The sequence below is a fragment of the Gorilla gorilla genome, chromosome 1 (assembly GCF_029281585.2).
Source record: "Gorilla gorilla gorilla isolate KB3781 chromosome 1, NHGRI_mGorGor1-v2.1_pri, whole genome shotgun sequence".
NCBI classification, from domain to species: Eukaryota; Metazoa; Chordata; class Mammalia; order Primates; family Hominidae; genus Gorilla; species Gorilla gorilla.
Genome location: NC_073224.2, coordinates 88,843,194 through 88,865,188, shown reverse-complemented (window position 1 = coordinate 88,865,188; position 21,995 = coordinate 88,843,194). Strand labels below are relative to the sequence as shown.

Genomic DNA, 21,995 nt, shown 5'->3' with positions numbered 1-21,995 from the left:
GTGCTGTTACAGACTGCAGGAGACTACTCAAAAATATCAACAAAATGCAATGTGAGATCATGCATACAGTCCTGGAACATTCCACTAAGTGGACCGCAGTGGGAAAACTGGTGACATTCAAATAAGGTCTTTAACTAGTGCATAGTATTGTACCAATATTAATTTCCTGGTTTTGACTATTGCAGTCTTGTTACGAAAGATGTTAACATTAGGGGAAGGTAGGTGAGGGATATATGGAAACTCTGTATTATTTTTTCAACTTTTCTGTAAGTCTAACATGAATTCAAAGTTAAAACAATTTTTAAAGGTATCAAGAATGATTGAAGAGAGGCTGGGCGTGGTGGCTTACACCTATAATCCCAGCACTTTGGGAGGCTGAGGCGGGTGGATCACGAAGTCAGGAGTTCAAGACAAGCCTGGCCAAGATGGTGAAACCCCGTCTCTACTAAAAATACAAAAAATTAGCTGGGCGTGGTAGCGGGCACCTGTAATTCCAGCAACTCGGGAGGCTGAGGCAGGGAATTGCTTGAACCCGGGAGGCGGAGGTTGCAGTGAGCCGAGATCACGCCATTGCACTCTAGCCTGGGCAACAGAGCGAGACTCCGTTTTAAAAAAAAAAAAAAAAAAGAATGATTGAAGAGCATGGGAATGGGCTATTGCTATAAGCCAGCTAGGCCATGCAGGCTGGATATGTCTTGCTGGAAGAGTGAGGAGTGGGTGGTGGTGGTGAGGGTTGTAGGCTGATGCATGAGTGTGGGAGTGCCTCCCATCTTGACCAGCATCTGCACGGATTCTCTGTCTTTTCTTTCTTTCTGCCGCATAGTCCCATTTCTTTGGCTCATCTAGCAGCACACCTTTCTTCCACTTTCATACCCTCAAAGCACAGCTTTTTTAATTGTCCATATCCCAGGGACAGTTCTGCTTATAGTCAATCTGCAACTTAACCACAATGTTTTCTACTAGGCAGAGCCACAGGAAGAGAAGTTTCTCTTCTATCACTGAACTTCGCCGCACTTGCTCAACTCCAACCTTTACCCTCAGTGATCCCTTATCCTGGGTTAGGAGGGTGTTGGGTAAAGAAAGTGAGGGTCAATGACAGCCTTTAAAACTATTCCCCTCTGCTCCTGGATGAACCGGCAGACCCTTCTGGTTCCTTAAGCAAGGTCGCTGGCCCTTCAAAAGGCCTCAATCCCCAAATTCCACATCCTCAGTTACCCACAAAGAAGCCTAATCATTTCCTCCTCAAACTCACCAGCCTGGGCTCCTCCCAAAGGAGCTGCCCCGGACTAAAGCCTCTGTAGCCTAACCCAGACTGACCCCATCTCAATCTCCAGCCCAGGCGCTTTATGAAACCAACGTGCCCAGTGACTCTTCTGGCAGGGGACCTCTGTCACAGGCTGGCAGAACTTTCTGTAAGTAGCAGCATCACACCCACCTTAACTGCTCTCTGATCTGGAATACTCTCAGTTTCAATCATGCTCCGGTCACAGAGCTGCCAGCAGTTTGGTGACAGAATAACATCATTCATCTGAGCCATGTTCTGTGCAAGGCGCACATCGTCCACTGCCTGACCAATCACCAGAAAGTGGCTGTGTGTTTCATCTCCAAAGACCAACATGCTGATGTGGCCAGCAGCCAGTCCTGGCAAGAAGGCAAGGAATAGGTTTGCACAAGAAGTTCTGGATTATTTCCCAGCAGCACAGGTTTTTGGAAAAACCATAATCTTGGTGGAACTATACTATCTCAGAGCAAAATCTCAATTCTAAAACTTTACATAGGAATTATGGCATACCTCTTTTGGGCTCGGGCCTTCCAAAGCTACCCTTCTTCCAAAGCTAGAAAGTTCTACCACTAAATTTTGCCTGTCTGTAACATTATCTCCCTACATGGTCCTACCAGTCCCCAAAGTTGTTTTTACCTTTTCTTCAATTATGTATACTTAAGGGCAACAGGGAATACCTTTAATAATTCTTATTTTGGGAGAATTTGCATTTTAGCAGAGATTGAAGCTGTAACTAAAAATAATCCCTTAGGGTTGAATTTTAGACAACAGAGGGTGGGGGAAAGGAAGTATGCATTTGACAGTTACACATCCCATCCCAACAACGGTTTCTCTCATTGTTTTTAAGTTGGTAAATGAAAGTTTTGGAACCTGAGTGACAGAAGAAGATATTGTATAATATGACATGTACACAAAATATATGTATAAATGAACTGTAAGTGACACACATTTCTTTTAAATGACTGTAATACCATCAAAGTTTATTTTTTATCTTTGCTCTCTGCTATACTGATTTGTCAGGGCTGATTCCCCCCTGATTCTACATACAGTTTGTTTTCTATCTGAAACACACTGATGTTTGGACTTACTCTAAAAAAAGGTGCTGGGACCCACCTCACTAACAGCCAATCAGCATGCAAGAGGGGGCTGGGTTCCCATCATTCTCAAGAAGGATAACACATCAGACTCCTTGGGTGCTAACTTAGAGAAAATATTCAGTATTATAATAACTTTTATTTTTTTTCAACAAAATATTTAACTTATTTGGACTTTTTTTTTTGAGATGGAGTTTCACGCTTGTTGCCCAGGCTGGAGTGCAATGGCGCCATCTCGGCTCACTGCAACCTCCGCCTCCTGGGTTCAAGCAATTCTCCTGCCTCAGCCTCCCAAGTAGCTGAGATTACAGGCACCCGCCATCATGCCTGGCTAATTTTTGTATTTTAGTAGAGACGGGGTTTCACCGTGTTGGTCAGGCTGGTCTCAAACTCCTGACCTCAGGTGATCCACCCACCTTGGCCTCCCAAAGTGCTGGGATTACAGGTGTGAGCCACTGCACCTGGCCTTATTTGGAAATTTTTAACAACATCAAAAGCGGGCCTAGGTTAAAGAAGGCCGAGAAACAGTTAATTGTATAACTGCTGATGATCCTATCAGGTATGACATGTGAGAATTCTAAGTTTTGCAAAGTTTAGTTAGGCGGAAGCTAACACCAACAGCACCAACCATAACTCTCTTACTCATTACTTATACCTCTCAGAATCTCATTTTTCATCTGTGAAATGGATACAATGATGCCTGTATCTCAGGACTGTCACATAGTGTGCGTAATGTTTGCACATGCATAGTGTGTAATGTCTGCAACATAGTAAGGAAATACGTGTGACTATTACTATATTATATGTATAACTTTAAGAAGCCTTGTATAAAGCTGGAGCTGTGTTGCAGGCTGACCTGTTAAGCTTTTCCTGCACCTCATTCTTATGAGGTAGGGGGTGACCAGTCTCATGTCGTTGCTGAAACTATGTAATGGCAAGCTAGTCTCTATTTTGTTTTATACTGCACAACCTTGACAAGCAGCAAGATGGAATAATAGTAACAGCAGTAGCAGTCATAAAGACTATTTTATTGGGTGGTTCCTATGCATCAACTACCATACCAACTAATTTACTTTTTGTAATAGCTTATTAGGTAGATATTATGATTAACCCAAATTCTCTCAACTGGTATGTGAGGAAGCCAAAATTCACATTCTGATTGTCCTGATGCCAAAGTTCAGGGCATCATGGGGCTGAGCCACCATGTTCTACTACTTCTCTTTGGGAGAGAGAGATGCCCCAGGAGTCAAGACCCTATCCCAACTGCCGTAGGATTTATTCCTTCTCAAATGCTTACCTATCTTGACTTGGATGTCTAGGCCTTCTTCCCACTCCTGGGTCTCAAACAATCCATGGATCTCCAGGCTACATTTAATTACCACTGTGATAATGTTTTTCAGCTGCTTTCGCTCCACCCTCCACAGGGCCAGCAGTGCATCACCTTCAGAGAGAGACATGCCGCGGGCTTTTGACCTGCCCTGGGGATCAATCTATTTTGTATGAGATCTGTATAGAAACTTACTCATCAAGCATTCCTCAGCCTATCTCCTGGCCACCCCCTTCTCTAGGATGCCTCCTTTGTCCCCAACACAGAAGCACAGGCACCTCAGCACTCCTTTCTTACCCCTCCTATCTTAGTAAGCCCCCATACCTGCAAATTTCAGGATGTCTCCTCCAAAAATCAACACTTCTGAGAAAAAAAAAAAAAACAAATTAAATCAAACCCTGATTCCTTAAAGGTAGTAAAAAAAAAATCATTCTTTCTTAGTGGAATAGAAACTAGGTCAAAAGAACAGTGATTCAGAGAATAGGCTTATACTAAAGATCTCATCCCAGACAAGCCAATTAACCCATTTGAGTCTGTTTCCTCAAGTGGAGAATGAGTACGTGGAACCAGTTTACATCTATGCTCCATTTCTGTGAATGGGGAAAGACAGGAGAAAGGCAGGTAGGATTTCTGATGAGGTCTGAAGACAGCTGTCCTCTTCCCATGATAATAGAATGCTTTTAATTAATTTACTGATCAATATATGTTATAGGCTGGGGCTTGTGTAAGCATGGGTGGGTGGATGAATGACAGGACTCCACAAAAACTAGGAGTCAGGGAATGGGAAAATCACAACCATAGTCACTTGCATTTTTGGTTATTACCAACTTTGTATTTTGTTTATTTAGACGGTATGGCATAAATGGCCATTCTCTCTTTTAGTTACGCATCATCATGGATTGGTTAAGCACCTGTTGTGCCAAGTCAGATGCAGAAAGGAATCAACCATAGTTCCTGCTTTTATGAAGCATTAAATTTTGTCTAGTGTGTAACATCAAGATATTACTAAGGAACTCAGAGCCTGATAAAACACTAGGCCAGGAGTTCACCATAACAGAGTAAACCGTTGTCTTCATGAACAGTTTGAATTAACAATGCAAACAAGATGGCAGGCAGAGGTTGACAAGTGGACTAAAGTTTTCAGTTCACTCTAAGTGCTTCAGCATCCATCATTAGGAGACAAATTACTGAGAAGCTAATTATAAATCATTTATCTACTCATACAACAATCTCTTAATGACTATCTTTGGGTTATATAGATGCTGGCTTTTAAAAATACTTGGATAGGCCAGGCGTGGTGGCTTACGCCTATAATCCCAGCACTTTGGGAGGCTGAGGTGGGAGGATCACCTGAGGTCAGGAGTTAGAGACCAGCCTGGCCAACATGGTAAAACCCTATCTCTACTGAAAAAAATACAAAATTGCTGGGCGTGGTGGCGCACGCCTGTAACCCCAGCTACGTGTGTGGCTGAGGCAGGAGAATCGCTTGAACCTGGGAGACAGAGGTTGCAGTGAGCTGAGATCGTGCCACTGCACTCCAGCCTCGGAGACAGAGTGAGACTCTGACTCAAAAAAAAAAAAAATTAATAAATAAAAATAGCCGGGCACCCTGGCTCTCACCTGTAATCCCAGCACTTTGGGGGGCTGAGGCAGGTGGATCACTTGAGGTCAGGAGTTTGAGACCAGCCTGGCCAACAAGGTGAGACCCCATTTCTACTAAAAACACAACAATTAGATGGGTGTGGGGGCGGGCACCTGTAATCCTAGCTACTTGGGAGGCTGAGACATGAGAATTGCTTGAACCCAGGAGGCGAAGGTTGCAGTGAGCCAAGATTGTGCTACTGCACTCCAGCCTGGGCGACAGAGCAAGACTCTGTCTCTAAATAAATAAATAAAAATAAATATAAATACTTGGATATATAATATAACTAAAAGTATTACTACTACAGTTCTTTTAAAAGCAGTCTATAATTCAGCCCTCTAACACAAAACATCTCTTCCCTCAAATAGTCTGTATTAGTGAGGTTTGATTATATTTATTTCTTCAGTTATACTATATCATATTTCAAAAAAGACTGGTTTTATACACATTTCATGGGGAAGAGGAGGAGTGCTAAGCAATTGTACTCTATCAGGTTATAATTGACAACTACGGAAAAAACAATGAATTGAAATATTCTCAAGCCAGAAACCTATGGGAACACTTACTCTCCACTATTGCACTTATGTGGTAGTTGAGGATCTCCACCAACTGCTCAGCCCCTCTGTCCATGTACATGGCACTGCTGAACTTCTCAGTCATTGCAGTAAAACCTGGAATAAATGTGCAGCTGGTTTCCTTGGCTGCTTGGGGGAATAAAACAGAGCCAGAAGAGGACTACCCTGGAAGGCAGTGGGCCTCAGCTTTTTTTTTTTTTTTTTTTTTTGAGACAGAGTCTTGCTTTGTAGCCCAGGCTGGAGGGCAATGGTGTGATCTCAGCTCACTGCAACCTCCGCCTCCCGGGTTCAAGCAATTCTCCTGCCTCAGCCTCCCGAGCAGCTGGGACTATAGGTGTGCGCCACCATGCCAAGCTCATTTTTGTATTTTTAGTACAGATGGGGTTTCACCATGTTAGCCAGGATGGTCTCGAACTCCTGACCTTGTGATCCGCCCTCCTCGGCCTCCAAAAGTGTTGGGATTGCAGGCGTGAGCCACTGTACCCGGCGGCCTCAGCTTTTAAAAACAGGCAGAGTTTCTTCTTAAGGATCTTTGTGGCTGGTCAAGTGTCAGACATGCAGCCTCCTCTAGCTATTATTTTAGGGGTCAGGAAAAGGCTCCAGATATTTCTTTCTTCCAAATTCTCAACTGTACAGTGATAACTGCAACTTCTTTAACCGGTAATAAAATTTTCATTCCGTGGTAACAAAAACACACACATTTCAAACACTTCTGAAGAGGTGGCAAGTTTATTACTAAGATGTAAACATCATCTAGGGAGATCATTTCCTGAGGTCAATTTTGACTGGGATGTATATGGGGCTTGGGGCTGGAGAGGATGAGTCAGTGAAGTTGGGGCAGAGATACTGGAGCAAAGAATGGGACTTCAGCATGTTAAAGATACGCCTATGACTGGCAGTCCTGAGTAAGGGAGGATGAGAGAGAGCCAGGGCCACAAGCTATTTCCTCCCTCTTGTGTTCTCAGTGGAGCACATCTGCTGTGACAGCCCAAGGGCTCCAGAATGGCCTCCCTACTCTGCAATCAAGCTCTGCATGTGAATTCCCACGCGAGCGTGTTGCTCATCCACATTAAACAAACATCCCTTTTGCACTTGCCTGAAATATCAACAAACATCAGGACTCCGTCAAAATAATCTATAAAGGGTCGCTCTGGGGAGAAATGTCCATAGACAATGAGGTCTGGTAAATGAGCTGCTATTCTGACTATGGGCCAGTCCTGGAATTCTTCTCTTGGAGTGTTCATGTTCAAGACAAATGTTCAGGATTTTATGGTGACAGGAAGCAGTCTCCAAATAGGTCTTCTAAAAAGAAAATCGAAATAGAGGAAATCTGATATATTCATTTGCTCATTTTCCTATTGCTCTTTCTCCATTTGTTTTGTTCTAACCTGCGGCCTGCTTATAGTGGTGAAAATGCCAGAGTTGTTGAGCCACACTTCAAAAGGGCCAATTTCTATACAGAGGAAGAACCCTCCCACCCTGAACAGCTGTTGCACAAGTGAGCTCCATTACAAAGAGGCTGGGGTGAAAGAGGGTAGCTGAATGCCTCAACTCATTTGCAGGAAGGGGTAGGCCCTCGCAGGGCAAGTCCAGTTGTAGTGGGCTGTTAAGCTCTATTCACTCAGGCCAGACTTCTTTTTCTTCTGTCCTCATGTTTCCTTTTACCCTCTCTCTACCTTGGTCTTTTACTTTTTTCTCTCTTTAAAAAAAAAAAAAAAAAAAAGTGTAGATGTGATTCGTGTGTGTGAGTGTATTTATATGTAAGTGAGTATTAGAGTTTTGTATATAGGCAAGAGATTAAGCCTATAAAGGTATAATGTTAAATAAATAGAAGAAAAGAGTTCAGAAAGGTGTGTGTGTGTGTGTGTGTGTGTGTGTGTGTGTGTGTGTGTGTGTGTGTGTGGCAGCTGGAAAGATGGAAGACCTTAAGCTGTAAATGGAAGGAAATGCTGAAATTTCAATTTGTTGCCCAGTTAGTTCTGAGAAAACTAGGATTTCCTAAGGCCTTCCTGTAGCTGCTGGGGCAGATTAAATGCTCATGCCTAAATGTTGTAAAAATCATGCTCTACCAGCCTGAACAGTAAAAGCAAACGCCCTTTACTTTTTCAGAGCAATCCAAGTTACTGGAATAGGTTATACAGAAAATATAAGAGGATTTGTTTTTTTAAGAAAAGGAACTGTTATTTTTGGTTTAATTCTGACCAGCAGAGAGGAACTTGTTAGTAGGTCATATTGGGATATATTAGAGTATTAGAGGAAAAAATTGAGACAGTCGCTTATATCCCTTAGATTTAAGGGGAAGTATTTAAAAAATAACTCAGGGAAAAATATTTGTACATTTAACAGACAAACTTTAAAATGTATATAGTATACATTTAAAAATGTATTTAGTATTCTAAAAAATGAGTGCTAAATGTTACATATTGGATAACCTTTAAAAGGAAAAGTCCTGGCAAACTCAAATGTTAAGAAGTGAACAAAAGAAAGAAACATATAACTAAGGTTTAAAAAAAAAAGGGTAGCATTAAAAACGCAGCAAAAGACCACAGCATGTGCCAGGAACAGTCAATAGATAAAATTAAATCAAATAAATAACTTCAGATAGTAAATTTGGTGCTATATGAACTTTTAAGAAGGGTGTGAGATGCTAGGTGCAGTGGTTTGTGCCTATAATCCCAGCACTTTGGGAGGCCTACACAGGAGTATTGCTTGAGCCCGAATTCGAGACCAGCTTGGGCAACATAGTGAAATCCCATCTCTACAAAAAAAAAAAAAAAAAAAAAAAAATTGCTGGGTGTGGTGGCATGCACCTGTAGTCCCAGCTATTCAGGAGGCTGAGGTGGGAGGATGGCTTGAGCCCAGGAGGTCAAGGCTGCAAGGAGCTGAGATCGTGTCACTGCACTCTATCCTAGGTGACAGAGTGAGACTCCATCTCTAAAATAATAATAATGATAATAATAAAAAGAAAGGTACAAGAAAATTGAATGTCCAGAATGAAAGACTTACAAAAAATGCTAAAGTTAAGAAAACCTAGAGGGATTTTTAAAGGCTTTGTTGAAAACAAGGTAATTAATAAAAGAGGAATAAGGACGAAGCTTAAGTATGGTGTACCATACAACTTTTCTTTTGTTTCTACCTTCTCCACCGTGGAGGATTGAAAAGTATAACAAGCATTGCTAAGAAAGAATTGAAATCCAAGATAAGTAGTGCTAAAGCACACAGTCATTTAAAATAAATTCTAGCTAGTCCCAGACAACATATATCTACAGATACTGAAAGAACTGACAGGTGTAATGTCAGTAATCTCAAAAAACCATGGAGAACAAGAGATGGGCTGGAATACCATAGATGGGCACATTCTCTTTTGAATTTCAAAAGATGAGGCTACTCATGGATCCCAGAAAACACAGACCAGTAAACATAATGTATTTGTTGAGATAATACAGGTTATGTTTCATTATCAAATAACTTTGAAATCTCAATGGCTTGAAATAACAAAGGCTTATTTCTTGTTCCTTTCTTGCTCATACTACATGTCCCTTGTGGGTTGTATGGGGTTCTCCTCTGTTTTTGCCTTCACTTTGGGACCCAAACTGGAATATTCTGGTTGTCAAGGTAGTGGGAAAGAGGATGTAGTGGAGTATACTCATTCTACTCCCAGAAGTGACGTATTTCACTTTTACTCATGGCATTGACCAAAGCAAATTACATGACCATGCCTAGTTTCAAGTAGACAGGGAAGTGCACTCCTACCATGTGCACAATAGGAAAGAGAGTTGGAATATTTGGGAGCAGCCTCAATGGTTATTTAGATTAGCAAGAGTTGATTAAAAGGAGTCAAATGGATTCAGAGCCAAGAGCAAGCCAACATTATTTCCTTTTTTGGGAAGAGTTATTAAACTTTTAAATCAAGAGACTGCTATAGACAATGTATATATTGACTTTAAGGCATTTGGCTAAATTTCTCATATCCTTGTGAGTAAAATATACAAAATTATAGGAATAAAGAAAATATAATTGGCTGGTTAGCAATCACACCTAATGGAAATTGATTAGTATTCTGGTGTCAACTCAGAGGTAAGCCTCCACGGGCACGATACAGGACTTTGATAAAGATATAATTGGAAGTACGGCCATTATGGAAAATAATATAGAGGTTCCTAAAAAATTAAAAATAGAACTACCGTATGATCTAACAACCCCACATCTGGGTATATACCCAAAGGAATTGAAATCAGTATCCCTGCACTCCCATGTTTATTTCAGCACTATTCACAGTAGCCAAGATATGGAACCAACCTAAGTGTTCATCAACATATGAATGGATAAAGAAAACATTGGATAATATATACAATGGAGTACTATTCAGCCGTAAAACAGAAGGAAATTCTTTCTTGTATGATAGTGTGGATGAACCTGGAGGGCCTTATGTTAAGTGAAATAAGCCGGCCACAGAAAGACAAAAATATTGAATGATCTCACTTATATATGGAATCTAAAAAAGTCAAAATCATAGAAGCAGAGTAGAATGGTGGTGCCTGAGGCTGGGGTTGGGTGGGGGGAATGAGATGTTGGTGGCTGAAGGATACAAAGTTTCAATTAGACCCAATGAAAAAGTCCTGGAGATCTAACCTAGAGCAAGGTGAATACAGTTAATAAAGTATTATATACTTCAAAATGGCTAAGAGAGTAGATCTTAACTGTTCTCACCACACAAAAATGTTAAGTATGTGAGATGATACGTTAATTACCTTGATTTAATTATTTCATAATGTATGCATATATTAAAACATCACATTGTACACCATAAATATGTACACTTTTTGTCATTTTTGCCTTAATAAAGCTGAGGGAAAATAAAATTTGAAAATATAGTGACAGAACTAATGCACTGATGACAGAGCTAGGATTTTAATATATCTTAATCAACCAAAATAATGAAATTTCAAAAGAATAAGTGCAAAGTGCTGTGTTTAGGGTTTTTAACAAAATCAAATGCATAAGGACGAGGTGTTAAAAAACTAGATTTACTGCAAATTAATGCTATCTTTTAAAAAACTTTTATTGAAGCATAACATACATGTAGGAAAATGTACAAATCATAAGTGTATAGCTTGAATTACTCTAAGGTGAGCAAATCCGTGTAATACCCATTCATAGCAAGAAGGAAAACATTACCAGCATTCCAGAAGTTTTTCTCACGCCACCTTCAAGTCACTACCCTTCTCTTTTCCCTGAAGGTAACCTTTCTTATTTCTAACAATATAGATCACCTTTGCCAGTTTTCAAACTTTATATAAATGAAATCATACTACATATTTTGTGTTTGTGATATTCATCCATGTTGTTGTATATCAATAATTGTTCATTTTCAATGCTATATAGTATTCCATCACCTGATGGAATATACCACAAAACATTTATCCACTATACTATTGACCTGTGGGTTGTTCCCACTTTTAGACCATTATGAATAATGGTGCTGAGAACATTCTTATTCATGTGTTTTGGTGAAAAGATGTATGCATTTCTCTTGGGTATATACACAGGAGTGGAATTGCTGGGTCATAGGGTATACACATGTTAAACTTTAGTACAGGCTTGTCCAAGTTATGGCCTGTGGGCCACATGCGGTCCAGGATGGCTTTGAATGCAGCCCAACACAAATTTGTAAACTTTCTTAAAACATGAGATTTTTTTGTGATTTTTTTTTCTTAGCTCATCAGCTATCATTATTGTTAGTATTATTTTATGTGTGGCCCAAGATGATTCTTCCTCTTCCAATTGTGCCCCAGGGAAGCCGAAAGATTGGATACCCCTGCTTGAGTAGATCTTGCTAAACAGCTTTCCAAAGTGATGGTACCAACTTACACTCCCTCAGGCAAGGTATGACAGTTCAGTTGCTACATATCTCAGCCAACACTTATTTTGTCAGTCTTTTCAACTTTTAGTCATCTTGCTAGGTAAGTGGTGGTGAGAAGACAGGCCATTTCTCTTACTGTCTCCTGTCTCTGAAGAGAAGGAGGAAGTAAAAGCTGAAAAACACAGGAATGAAGTCAGTGGCAAGACCAGCCGGCGCCACTGATGACCAGGTCTGAGGTTAAAAGATTAACCCCCCATTCTAACCACATGTGCTATCTACAGATCTCAATCTATTATGACCCTTTCACGTGGAACCCCTTACAGCTGTAAACCCTTAAAAGGGCCAGGAACTGTTAGTTTGGGGACCTCAGTTCTTGAGATGCAAGTCTGCCAATGCTCCCAGCGGAATAAAGCCTCTTCCTTCTTTAACCCGGGTGTCTAAGGGGTTTTGTCTGTGGCTCGTCCTGCTACAATGGTATCTGTGGTTTTGTGTTTCCTTGTTGGTACTAAGGAGATTAAGCACCTTTTCATATGTTAATTAGCTATTTGGATGCAATGCAATTTTAAGATACATAAAAGTGTTCAAATCTAGTCCAGAGGACTGAAGTTCATTGACCTCTTTAAAATTCATTGACTCTGGAATGTGAGGAATGATGGGAGAGACTGGAAATAAGTCAGAAAATTATGACATTTTGGTTAAAATGGTAGTTGTCTTCAAATATTTGGGCTGAACTGTGAAAGTTGTGGGGTAAGTGGTGGACGTGGGGTAAGTGGGGGACATGGGTGTGTATGCAAGGTGTAATGTGGGACCCTGCAATCAAAGAACAACTTCCCTACCTTCTCCTTGAGGTAGAAATTTGGTTTGGGTTAGCAAGATTAGAGTTCATGGGAAGTATGTAGTGGGAAAGGAAAGTTGGTGTGTTTTTCTTCAGCGGAGGGAGCTAGTTATCAAAGAATAAGTGACTGTAAACAGTATGTTCTGTAGGCATGGGTGCTCTGAAGTGGCTTCCACAGATGTGCTGAGTAGCCAGAGAACTAAGATAGGACTGAGCAGAACTGAGCAGGGCGTAGCTCTATTCTTCCCTCTCCTGCCCCCAGTTCACTGGCTCAACTTTGATTTCTTTAGCTACCAAACTTGTAAGATTGAAAGACTGAGCTTAATGAAAAGAGAGGATGCTCAGTTAAATTTGAATTTTAAATAAACAATTTTTTAGTATAAGTATGTTCCAAACATTGCATTCTTTCTAGCAGCTCTACTATCAGCCCCTTCAATCTTGGCAATACCACACTCTCCTCACATGCATAGTATAGACTGTTTTGCTAAAGTTGTTAACACTGGATGGAAAGTGGGTTAGGTTTATTCTTCGTTGCTCAGGATCAGCTAAGATCAATGACTGGCAATCACTGAAGGACAAATATAAACAATGTAAGAATGAATGTTCAAACTGGGCAGTTTTAGGAAGTGTGGAATAGCTATCTACCTGTGAGGGTAGAGGTATAAAAAGTAAAGTAGAGTTTCCTCTTCAAAGACTTTCCTCCCCGTCTAATTAGGAATAAATAGTAACTTCTCTTAAAAGCAAAATTTATTCAAAGACCTGTGCTAACATTCTTAAATATCTGCTAGCCATAATAAAGAAATCAATGTACTTTATGTTCTTGGCTCCCACAATGTAGCCTAAATATTTGCCCTGGCATGCTTATACTGGTCCAAGCAAGCATTAGGTCATAGCCTGTTCCTCTTCCTTATTTAAAAGTATTTTTACTTTTCTCAGCATTCCACAAGTTACTTCCTCCTTCTTTTGTTCTCCTCTACCTTTGCCTCTTTTAAAAGGTTCTAAGTTGCTAGCCAATCGGGACAAATACAGAATGTGAAGTCCCGTTCCGGCCAATGGGCAGTAGGGTGAACGTGTCAGGTTATAAATGACCCCGTCTCCTTTGTTCAGTGTACTCTCGCTCGTGGCAAAACTGCTGGCGAGTATACCCTCTCTGCAGGAAGTAAAAATGCCCTTACTAAACAAATTTATGTTCAAGTGCTATTTCTTTATGGCATTGGAGAACAAGCGTTTCAAACAGAGGTGATTTTAGTCAGTGTAGAGATGAATTAGATGATTGCTAAGATTCTATTGTTTTAATTAAGGTGATGTGAATGAACTTGGACAGATTTTTCTGTTTATGATGACCAAACAAAGAAAGTACATGCATTTTGAGATTAAGATGGCATATGTAGATGTGCAACTAAAAGAAGAAAATGATAGGTTTAAAAGGCAGGGAGATCTAAAATGAATATCTGGGAGTTTCTTATGAACACCCATAAAAGACAATAGAAATTTTCTATTTTTGAAGATACAGTTTTCTGCTTTAAGTTCTGCAACATCACAAAATGATTAGTGATAGCTGTATTTACCTTTCTACAGGCACATACCACATTGTAATTATAATTTATTATGACCTTTTTATGTGAAGCATTCTATTGTAGGAGTTATTAAGAAATAATTTTAGGCAGATAGAGAGGAAAAGGGGTCCTTGGGAAATTTTCATTTTTTAAAGCATCTCCAGAAAATTTCTTGTAAAGCCTTGGCTCTTAGAGCCAGGCCGGCAACCTTTGATAAGCAAATGAAGGCCATTAGAAACAGGGCCCACCCAACATGGCGATTCCGGAGGCCTTCTTTCCCTTGCCCCACATGTTCCTGGCAACATGGCCACCTCCACATACTCCCACGTGTGTAGAACATCATGGCACCCTGCATTTGCATATTAAAAGGCTAGGGTGAGAGGGCTAGCTTTTTCAAGGGCTTGTGAATGACATGCCTGGTCAAACCAATCCCCTGAACCCTATGCAAATCAGACACTGCCTCCTCCAGCCTCTGTAATATATACCTAGCTGACGTCCACCCCACTGGGGGTTCCCTCTCTCGGCTTTGGAGCCCCCCTCTCTCTGTCTCTGTATGGGGGAGCTTCTTCCCTCTTTCCTCTTCCTTCTTGCCTATTAAACTCTCTGATCCTTAAAATCACTCCACATGTGTCTGTGTCGTTTTATCTAAACCGGGATGAGGACTAAGAACCTTGGTGTTCCTCCACTCATTGGAGCCATATCAATTCTACATAGGTTGCCTCATTTAATCATCCAAACAGCGCTAGGAAGTAGACCTGATTTCTATAGATATGAAAACTGAAGCTCTCCCTCTCCCTCTCCGCACGGTCTCCCTCTCCCTCTCTTTCCACGGTCTCCCTCTGATGCCGAGCCGAAGCTGGACGGTACTGCTGCCATCTCAGCTCACTGCAACCTCCCTGCCTGATTCTCCTGCCTCAGCCTGCCCAGTGCCTGCGATTGCAGGCGCGCGCCGCCACGCCTGACTGGTTTTCGTATTTTTTTGGTGGAGACGGGGTTTCGCTGTGTTGGCTGGACTGGTCTCCAGCCCCTAACCGCGAGTGATCTGCCAGCCTCGGCCTCCCGAGGTGCCGGGATTGCAGACGGAGTCTCGTTCACTCAGTGCTCAATGGTGCCCAGGCTGGAGTGCAGTGGCGTGATCTCGGCTCGCTACAACCTCCACCTCCCAGCCGCCTGCCTTGGCCTCCCAAAGTGCCGAGATTGCAGCCTCTGCCCGGCCGCCACCCCGTCTGGGAAGTGAGGAGCGTCTCCGCCTGGCCGCCCATCGTCTGGGATGTGAGGAGCCCCTCTGCCTGGCTGCCCAGTCTGGAAAGTGAGGAGCGTCTCTGCCGGGCCGCCATCACATCTAGGAAGTGAGGAGCATCTCTGCCCGGCCGCCCATCATCTGAGATGTGGGGAGCACCTCTGCCCTGCTGCCCCGTCCGGGATGTGAGGAGCGTCTCTGCCCGGCCGCCCCGTCTGAGAAGTGAGGAGACCCTCTGCCTGGCAACCGCCCCGTCTGAGAAGTGAGGAGCCCCTCCGCCCAGCAGCCACCCCGTCTGGGAAGTGAGGAGCGTCTCCGCCCGGCAGCCACCTCGTCCAGGAGGGAGGTGGGGGGGTCGGCCCCCCGCCCGGCCAGCCGCCCCGTCCGGGAGGGAGGTGGGGGGGTCAGCCCCCCACCCGGCCAGCCGCCCCGTCCGGAAGGGAGGTGGGGGGGTTAGCCCCCCGCCTGGCCAGCCGCGCCGTCCGGGAGGTGAGGGGCGCCTCTGCCCGGCCGCCCCTACTGGGAAGTGAGGAGCCCCTCTGCCCGGCCAGCCGCTCCGTCCGGGAGGGAGGTGGGGGGGTCAGCCCCCCGCCAGGCCAGCCGCCCTGTCGGGGAAGTGAGGGGTGCCTCTGCCCGGCCAGCCGCCCCGTCCGGGAGGGAGGTGGGGGGGGTCAGCCCCCCGCCAGGCCAGCCGCCCCGTCCGGGAGGGAGGTGGGGGGGTCAGCCCCCTGCCTGGCCAGCCGCCCCGTCCGGGAGGTGAGGGGCGCCTCTGCCCGGCCGCCCCTACTGGGAGGTGAGGAGCCCCTCTGCCCGGCCAGCCGCTCCAGGAGGGAGGTGGGGGGGTCAGCCCCCCGCTCGGCCAGCCGCCCTGTCGGGGAAGTGAGGGGCGCCTCTGCCCGGCCGCCCCTACTGGGAAGTGAGGAGCCCCTCTGCCCGGCCACCACCCCGTCTGGGAGGTGTACCCAACAGCTCATTGAGAACGGGCCATGATGACAATGGCGGTTTTGTGGAATAGAAAGGGGGGAAAGGTGGGGAAAAGATTGAGAAATCGGATGGTTGCCGTGTCTGTGTAGAAAGAGGTAGACATGGGAGACTTCATTTTGTTCTGTACTAAGAAAAATTCTTCTGCCTTGGGAGCCTGTTGATCTGTGACCTTACCCCCAACCCTGTGCTCTCTGAAACATGTGCTGTATCCACTCAGGGTTGAATGGATTAAGGGCGGTGCAAGATGTGCTTTGTTAAACAGATGCTTGAAGGCAGCATGCTGGTTAAGAATCATCACCACTCCCTAATCTCAAGTACCCAGGGACACAAACACTGCGGAAGGCCTCAGGGTCCTCTGCCTAGGAAAACCAGAGAACTTTGTTCACTTGTTTATCTGCTGACCTTCCCTCCACTATAGTCCTGTGACCCTGCCAAATCCCCCTCTGCGAGAAACACCCAAGAATGATCAATAAAAAAAAAAAAAAAAAAAAAGTGAAAAAAAAAACAAAACAAAACTGAAGCACAGAGGTATTAACTTGCTCTGGGTTATAAAGCTGGAATATCCAGGTCTGTGGGACTTGAAAGTCCCTGTTTCTACTATATCATGCTATATCCCATTTGTATACGCTTTATAGCACTTTGGGGATGTATGTGACCTAGACAAAAGATGTAGGTTTAATTTAAGAGCACTTTCAATGCATGTTGATGGCACCCTTATCAACCGTTCAGCCAATTCTATCACATCAAGAATAGAGCATGAACAGCATGGGTACTGACAAAGCATGGAAGCACCTTGGAATGAGAAATGAGGATACCTGAGTCAAAAGGCAAGCAGGCGAATGAGGCCCGAAAGATAAACCAAGAAGGATTCCTGAATGCGGAGTGTGAGTAAAGAAAACTCAGTAGTACCCAAAAATGAAAAGAGAAATTAGGGTTCGATTATATTCATCAGTTTCTCTAAATCTCTCCTCTAGAATTTCCTAATAGATTTTATATTCAACTTTTCACGTACATGTAAAGTCAGGTTTCACAAGAGTCCAAAGAGGGAGATACTCTGAACTTAAAGGCACAGTGTTACCTGTCATGAAAGCTTGCTTGCCTACTCTAGCCATGGTAATTTTTCTTCTGAGCTATTGTGGCTCTTAATGTCTACACTTAAGTGGCTTATTTCCCATACAAATATCCTTGATTATCTTTTGAATTGCTTCTGTTTTGTCTTCATCTGAATTGTAAGCTCCCCATTTGGAACTATCTTCTACACATCTTTGTTTACTCCACAGCACCTTGCCAGAGCCCCCTTCAAGAGGTAGGCACTTGGTAGTTGTTGACTGATAAAAAGGAGGATATCACGTGAGAAACTGCAGAAAAGAGGCAAATAAAGTAAGCTAGAAAGACAGAGCATCCAGGTTGAGAAGGTGAGGCAATATTTAAGCCTTCAAGTTTCTAAGCTCATGTAAGGGACTGACACAGAGGTATACACAAACTTGAACCCTGACTTCTAGCCCCAGGCTTCCCACTCCTCTGCACTGCGATAGCTGTCTTCTTCCCTGACGGTCACCCTCATCTTCAGCTCTGCAATCAGTCTTTCTGCTGAGACTCTTACTTCCACATACCTCCACTTCATCCAGGGCTGAGGAAAAGCCAGACCTCAGTTAGGGACTAGGTCTTTTAAGACTGCAGAAGACAGGAGAGGAGGCCGGGTGACATTATTCTGAAGACAGCTGAAGCGCCATGTCTGTCTATAGCTGACCCATAAAATGACAGTTTTGTCTAAAAGCCGTTTTCCAGGCCACACCCTCATCAGTAGCTCATTGTTCCACGGGCACCGACCATGTTTCTGATTGGGTGGCACTGCCGTCCCCTCCCCCACCAACCTGAGTGGCCTACTACTGTACAAGGAAGGACTGGCTGTTTCAGGTTCTCTTATCCGCACATTTGAGGCAAGGGTCGGGGAGACTGACATGACCCCAGAGTAGTTTACACAATTCTTCCCTTGGCCATGTGGAGGACAGTTGAAATTAGGCAATAGTTGGTAGGTGATTATCAGAAGTATCTCCAGAGCAAGCAAACACCTAATTTTAGTCAATAGTGGTTACAGCTTGTACCAGGACTATGAAATTTACCAGTTATAATAAATTCAGTACTTACCTTCAGATATATTTGTGAGGTAAATTTTTGTTTGAAGAATTATATACCTGCCCTTTCTGACTGGTCAAGTGCACGCTTTTAATCAAATTTATCCCAAAGATAACTTGAAATCCAATGGGCACTGGATTTGAGTTTTCTTTATCTGATGTGACACTGGAAAAATGTATTTTAAGAGGCTGGTGTGTTTTCTAACAGCTTAAATCATGTGTTGATTTTCTAAATGTTCTTATGTATATCATCACAACCACAATTATCATTTAGGGGCACAGCTTTTAAAATTGGAATTTAAAAAGTCTTATTTAAAAAGCTGTACATGTTCTCACATAAAGCCCTGCTCTATAATTGTTTAGTGTACTTCCAAATGTTGTAAAACACAGTTGTCTTAGGGAGGAAAACAAGAGGGTCATTTAATTATGTTCGTTGAGTGAATTTTCTGGTGTGAGTTGTGGAAACCAGTCTTATAATTAGAATCATACCTCATTTAATTAAACAATCCCCTTAGGGAGAGCTATTCTTAATAAATGCCAGTGTTTTCTATTTCTGCTTCATTACATAAACAGGCTCCAGTAGAGACCTTTGTTTTACAGAAAGGAACCTTGGCTTTGAGGTCCATCCTCATTAACATTCAACCTTTCGCTATGATTTTATAAGTTAAAAAAGAAAATATTTACTATGAGGAAACAGCAGCACTGACGTACCTTGGATCAAAGTTTCCTTAAAAGAGATGCCATACCACAAAAAAAGACTAAAGAATTTATCTCTTATTGAGCATTCTCCACCCCACCTACTACTCCTCTACCCCAAGCAGCTTCTTTTCTGCTATAAAGTTATTAGTTCAAAAACCGTGCAAATAGGTTAACACAGTATATCCTTTTTGTAGTAAAATTAAAACTTCCTTTAAAGTACTTAAAGAAAGTACTTTCTGGGTCTACCTTCAATTAATAAGATTACCATTTTCTGAACTTTCTTCTTGTTGCCCAGGCTAGAGTGCAATGGCGCGATCTCAGCTCACTGCAACCTCCACCTCCCTGGTTCAAGTGATTCTCCTGTCTCAGCCTCCCAAGTAGCTCGGATTACAGGCATGCGCCACCATACCCAGCTAATTTTCTTGTATTTAGTAGAGATGCGGTTTCACCATGTTAGTCAGTCTTGTCGCGAACTCCTGACCTCAGGTGATCCACCTGCCTCAGCCTCTCAAAGTGCTGGGATTTCAGGCATGCACCACTGCGCCCGGCCCGTTTCCTGAACTTTCCATATCTTCAATATTTACTCTGGACCAGGCACTGTGTTAAAACCTTATCTCAATCTTTAGAACAATCCTATGAAGTCAGTACTATGATTATCCTCATTTTGCTCTTGAAAATATTAAAGGTCAGAGACAGAGGTTAACAAAGTCTCACAGTTAATGTGTGGCAGAGTTGAGTTGAAACCCAGGGCTGTCAGACTTGGCATTGAGAAAGAAAACTTACATAGTGAAGCTATCAATAAAGACCTGTCAAAAAGTTGTGATAAAGAATTCAACTCAACTATACTAATCAATTGATTTGCACCACTGTGGAAATTATTTTTACGGAGTTCAGTAACTGCATTGATAGTAAGGACTTCTAATATATTCTTACTAAGTCTTTGAGAATAGTTGTGAAACTGATAACTAGGCTATGTGTTCCAAGTGGCAATGAGAGTTTTTGACAGGATACATATTGTTACTTTTTGAGATGGAGTTTTGCTTGTCGCCCAGACTGGAGTGCAAAGGCGCGATCTCAGCTCACTGCAACCTCCGCCTCCTGGGTTGAAGTGATTCTCCTGCCTCAGCCTCTGGAGTAGCTGGGATTACAGGCGTGCGCCACCACACCCAGCTAATTTTTGTATTATTAGTAGAGACGGGGTTTTACCATGTTGGCCAGGCTGGTCTCGAACTCCTGACCTCAGGTGATTCACCTGCCTTGGCCTCCCAAAGTGCTCGGATTACAGGCGTGAGCCACCGCACCTGGCCAAGATTTAATTTTTAAGATTAAAAAATTGGATAGATTAAGAGTTTTGGGGCAGAAAAGAAGCATGTGATGGTTGTTTGTCAATGAAACTTCTGAGAAACAAGAAAGGAGGACTGCCTATGATTGTATCTAAATGCTACAACAAATTTGACTGACAAGAGGGGCTTAGGAGACCCTGCACAGAAGAGGTTTTAATGAAAAGGAAGTGAAACACCAAGTTCACATATAAATTTTTAATAAACTTTTTTGTGTCTATGTCATATTTCATAATGTTTTTCCTAAATGCTTAACCTAGGAAACACATACATGTGTGCACACCCATGCCAAACACACAAATGAATTTAACAGTGTGGTTTATGAAATGAAAGCAATAATAATTTGACTCTTCAGAACCTCTTCATTGTGGCCTATGTCAAGCTCTCTAATCTTTTCTCCTCAATGGTAGGCCATGGTTAAGGGACAAATGATAAAGTACAAGGTTTTCAATTGCTAACTGCCAAATTTTCATAGGTTATAGTATTACTCAAAAAGTTTTGTCTCATTTCTTCAAATTTTGAAATAACTTGCTTTGCTGACTGACTCATCTGACTATATTTTTAATGAGGACTGGCTTTATTAGCACTTTTAGAAAAAAAGCTCTGCACTCCACATTGAAAGTCAAATCAAATAGATAGTTAATTATTTGTAGTGTGGAGTAATGTATGCTCAGTCTCTCCTCACAACGGAGCCAAAGGTCACAAACATTTACAGAAAACCTACTTATGACCCAGGTACTCTGCTAGGTACTTTCCTAACTTGTCTAAAGTCACAGCATAGGCTGGGTATGGTGGCTCATGCCTGTATTCCAGCACTTTGACAGGACGAGGCGGGCAGATCACCTGAGCCCAGGAGTTCGAGACCAGCCTGGGCAACATGACAAAACCCTACCTCTACAAAAATGCAAAAATTAGCTGGGTGTGGTGGTGTGTGCCTGTAGTCCCAGATGCTCGGGAGGCTGAGGCAGGAGGATCACTTGAGCCCAGGAGGTAGGGTTTGCAGTGAGCCGAGATTGTGCCACTGCACTCCAGCCTGGGCCACAGAGCGAGACCCTGTCTCAAAAAAAAAAAAAAAAAAAAAGTCACAACATATAAGTCACAGAGCTGGGATTCAAATTCAGGTCTGTCTGAATATAGAGTATTTTCTGCTACATTATCAGTTACTGAGGGTAATTGAAAAATTTAACACTTATCATGGACCAGGCACCATGTTAAAACATTATCTCATTAATCTTTACAATGATCCTATTTAAAAATCTGTAGCTGTAAAAGAATTTTATACAACATTTATACAAAAATCATCAAGATTCTTCATGGCAAGTTAAAATGTTTTTAAATAGTTTGAGGTCATCTTGATAGTCATTCCACTACCCATTTCTCAGTCTCTTCAGCAAAATTTCCTTTCACTTATAGCTAGCTACCT

General features: G+C 42.7%; 1 protein-coding gene across 2 annotated transcripts in view; it reads right to left on the bottom strand.

Annotated features, from left to right (window-relative positions):
* ADCY10 (adenylate cyclase 10) overlaps positions 1-18,421 on the bottom strand; it is a 107,399-nt gene extending 88,978 nt beyond the window's left edge. The window contains exons 1-6 of one of the 2 annotated variants that reach the window (XM_031004998.3): positions 18,012-18,421; positions 7,017-7,222; positions 5,912-6,016; positions 4,028-4,066; positions 3,674-3,817; positions 1,436-1,641 (exon numbers count right to left, since the gene is read on the bottom strand). In XM_031004998.3, the coding sequence (XP_030860858.3) occupies positions 1,436-1,641; positions 3,674-3,817; positions 4,028-4,066; positions 5,912-6,016; positions 7,017-7,164 (642 nt within the window). In that variant the 5' untranslated portion in view covers positions 7,165-7,222; positions 18,012-18,421. Of the gene's footprint in view, positions 1-1,435; positions 1,642-3,673; positions 3,849-4,027; positions 4,067-5,911; positions 6,017-7,016; positions 7,223-18,011 lie in introns of those variants that run through there. The other variant, XM_055365252.2, reaches the window with a different exon arrangement.
* Between the last annotated feature and the right edge of the window lie 3,574 nt (positions 18,422-21,995).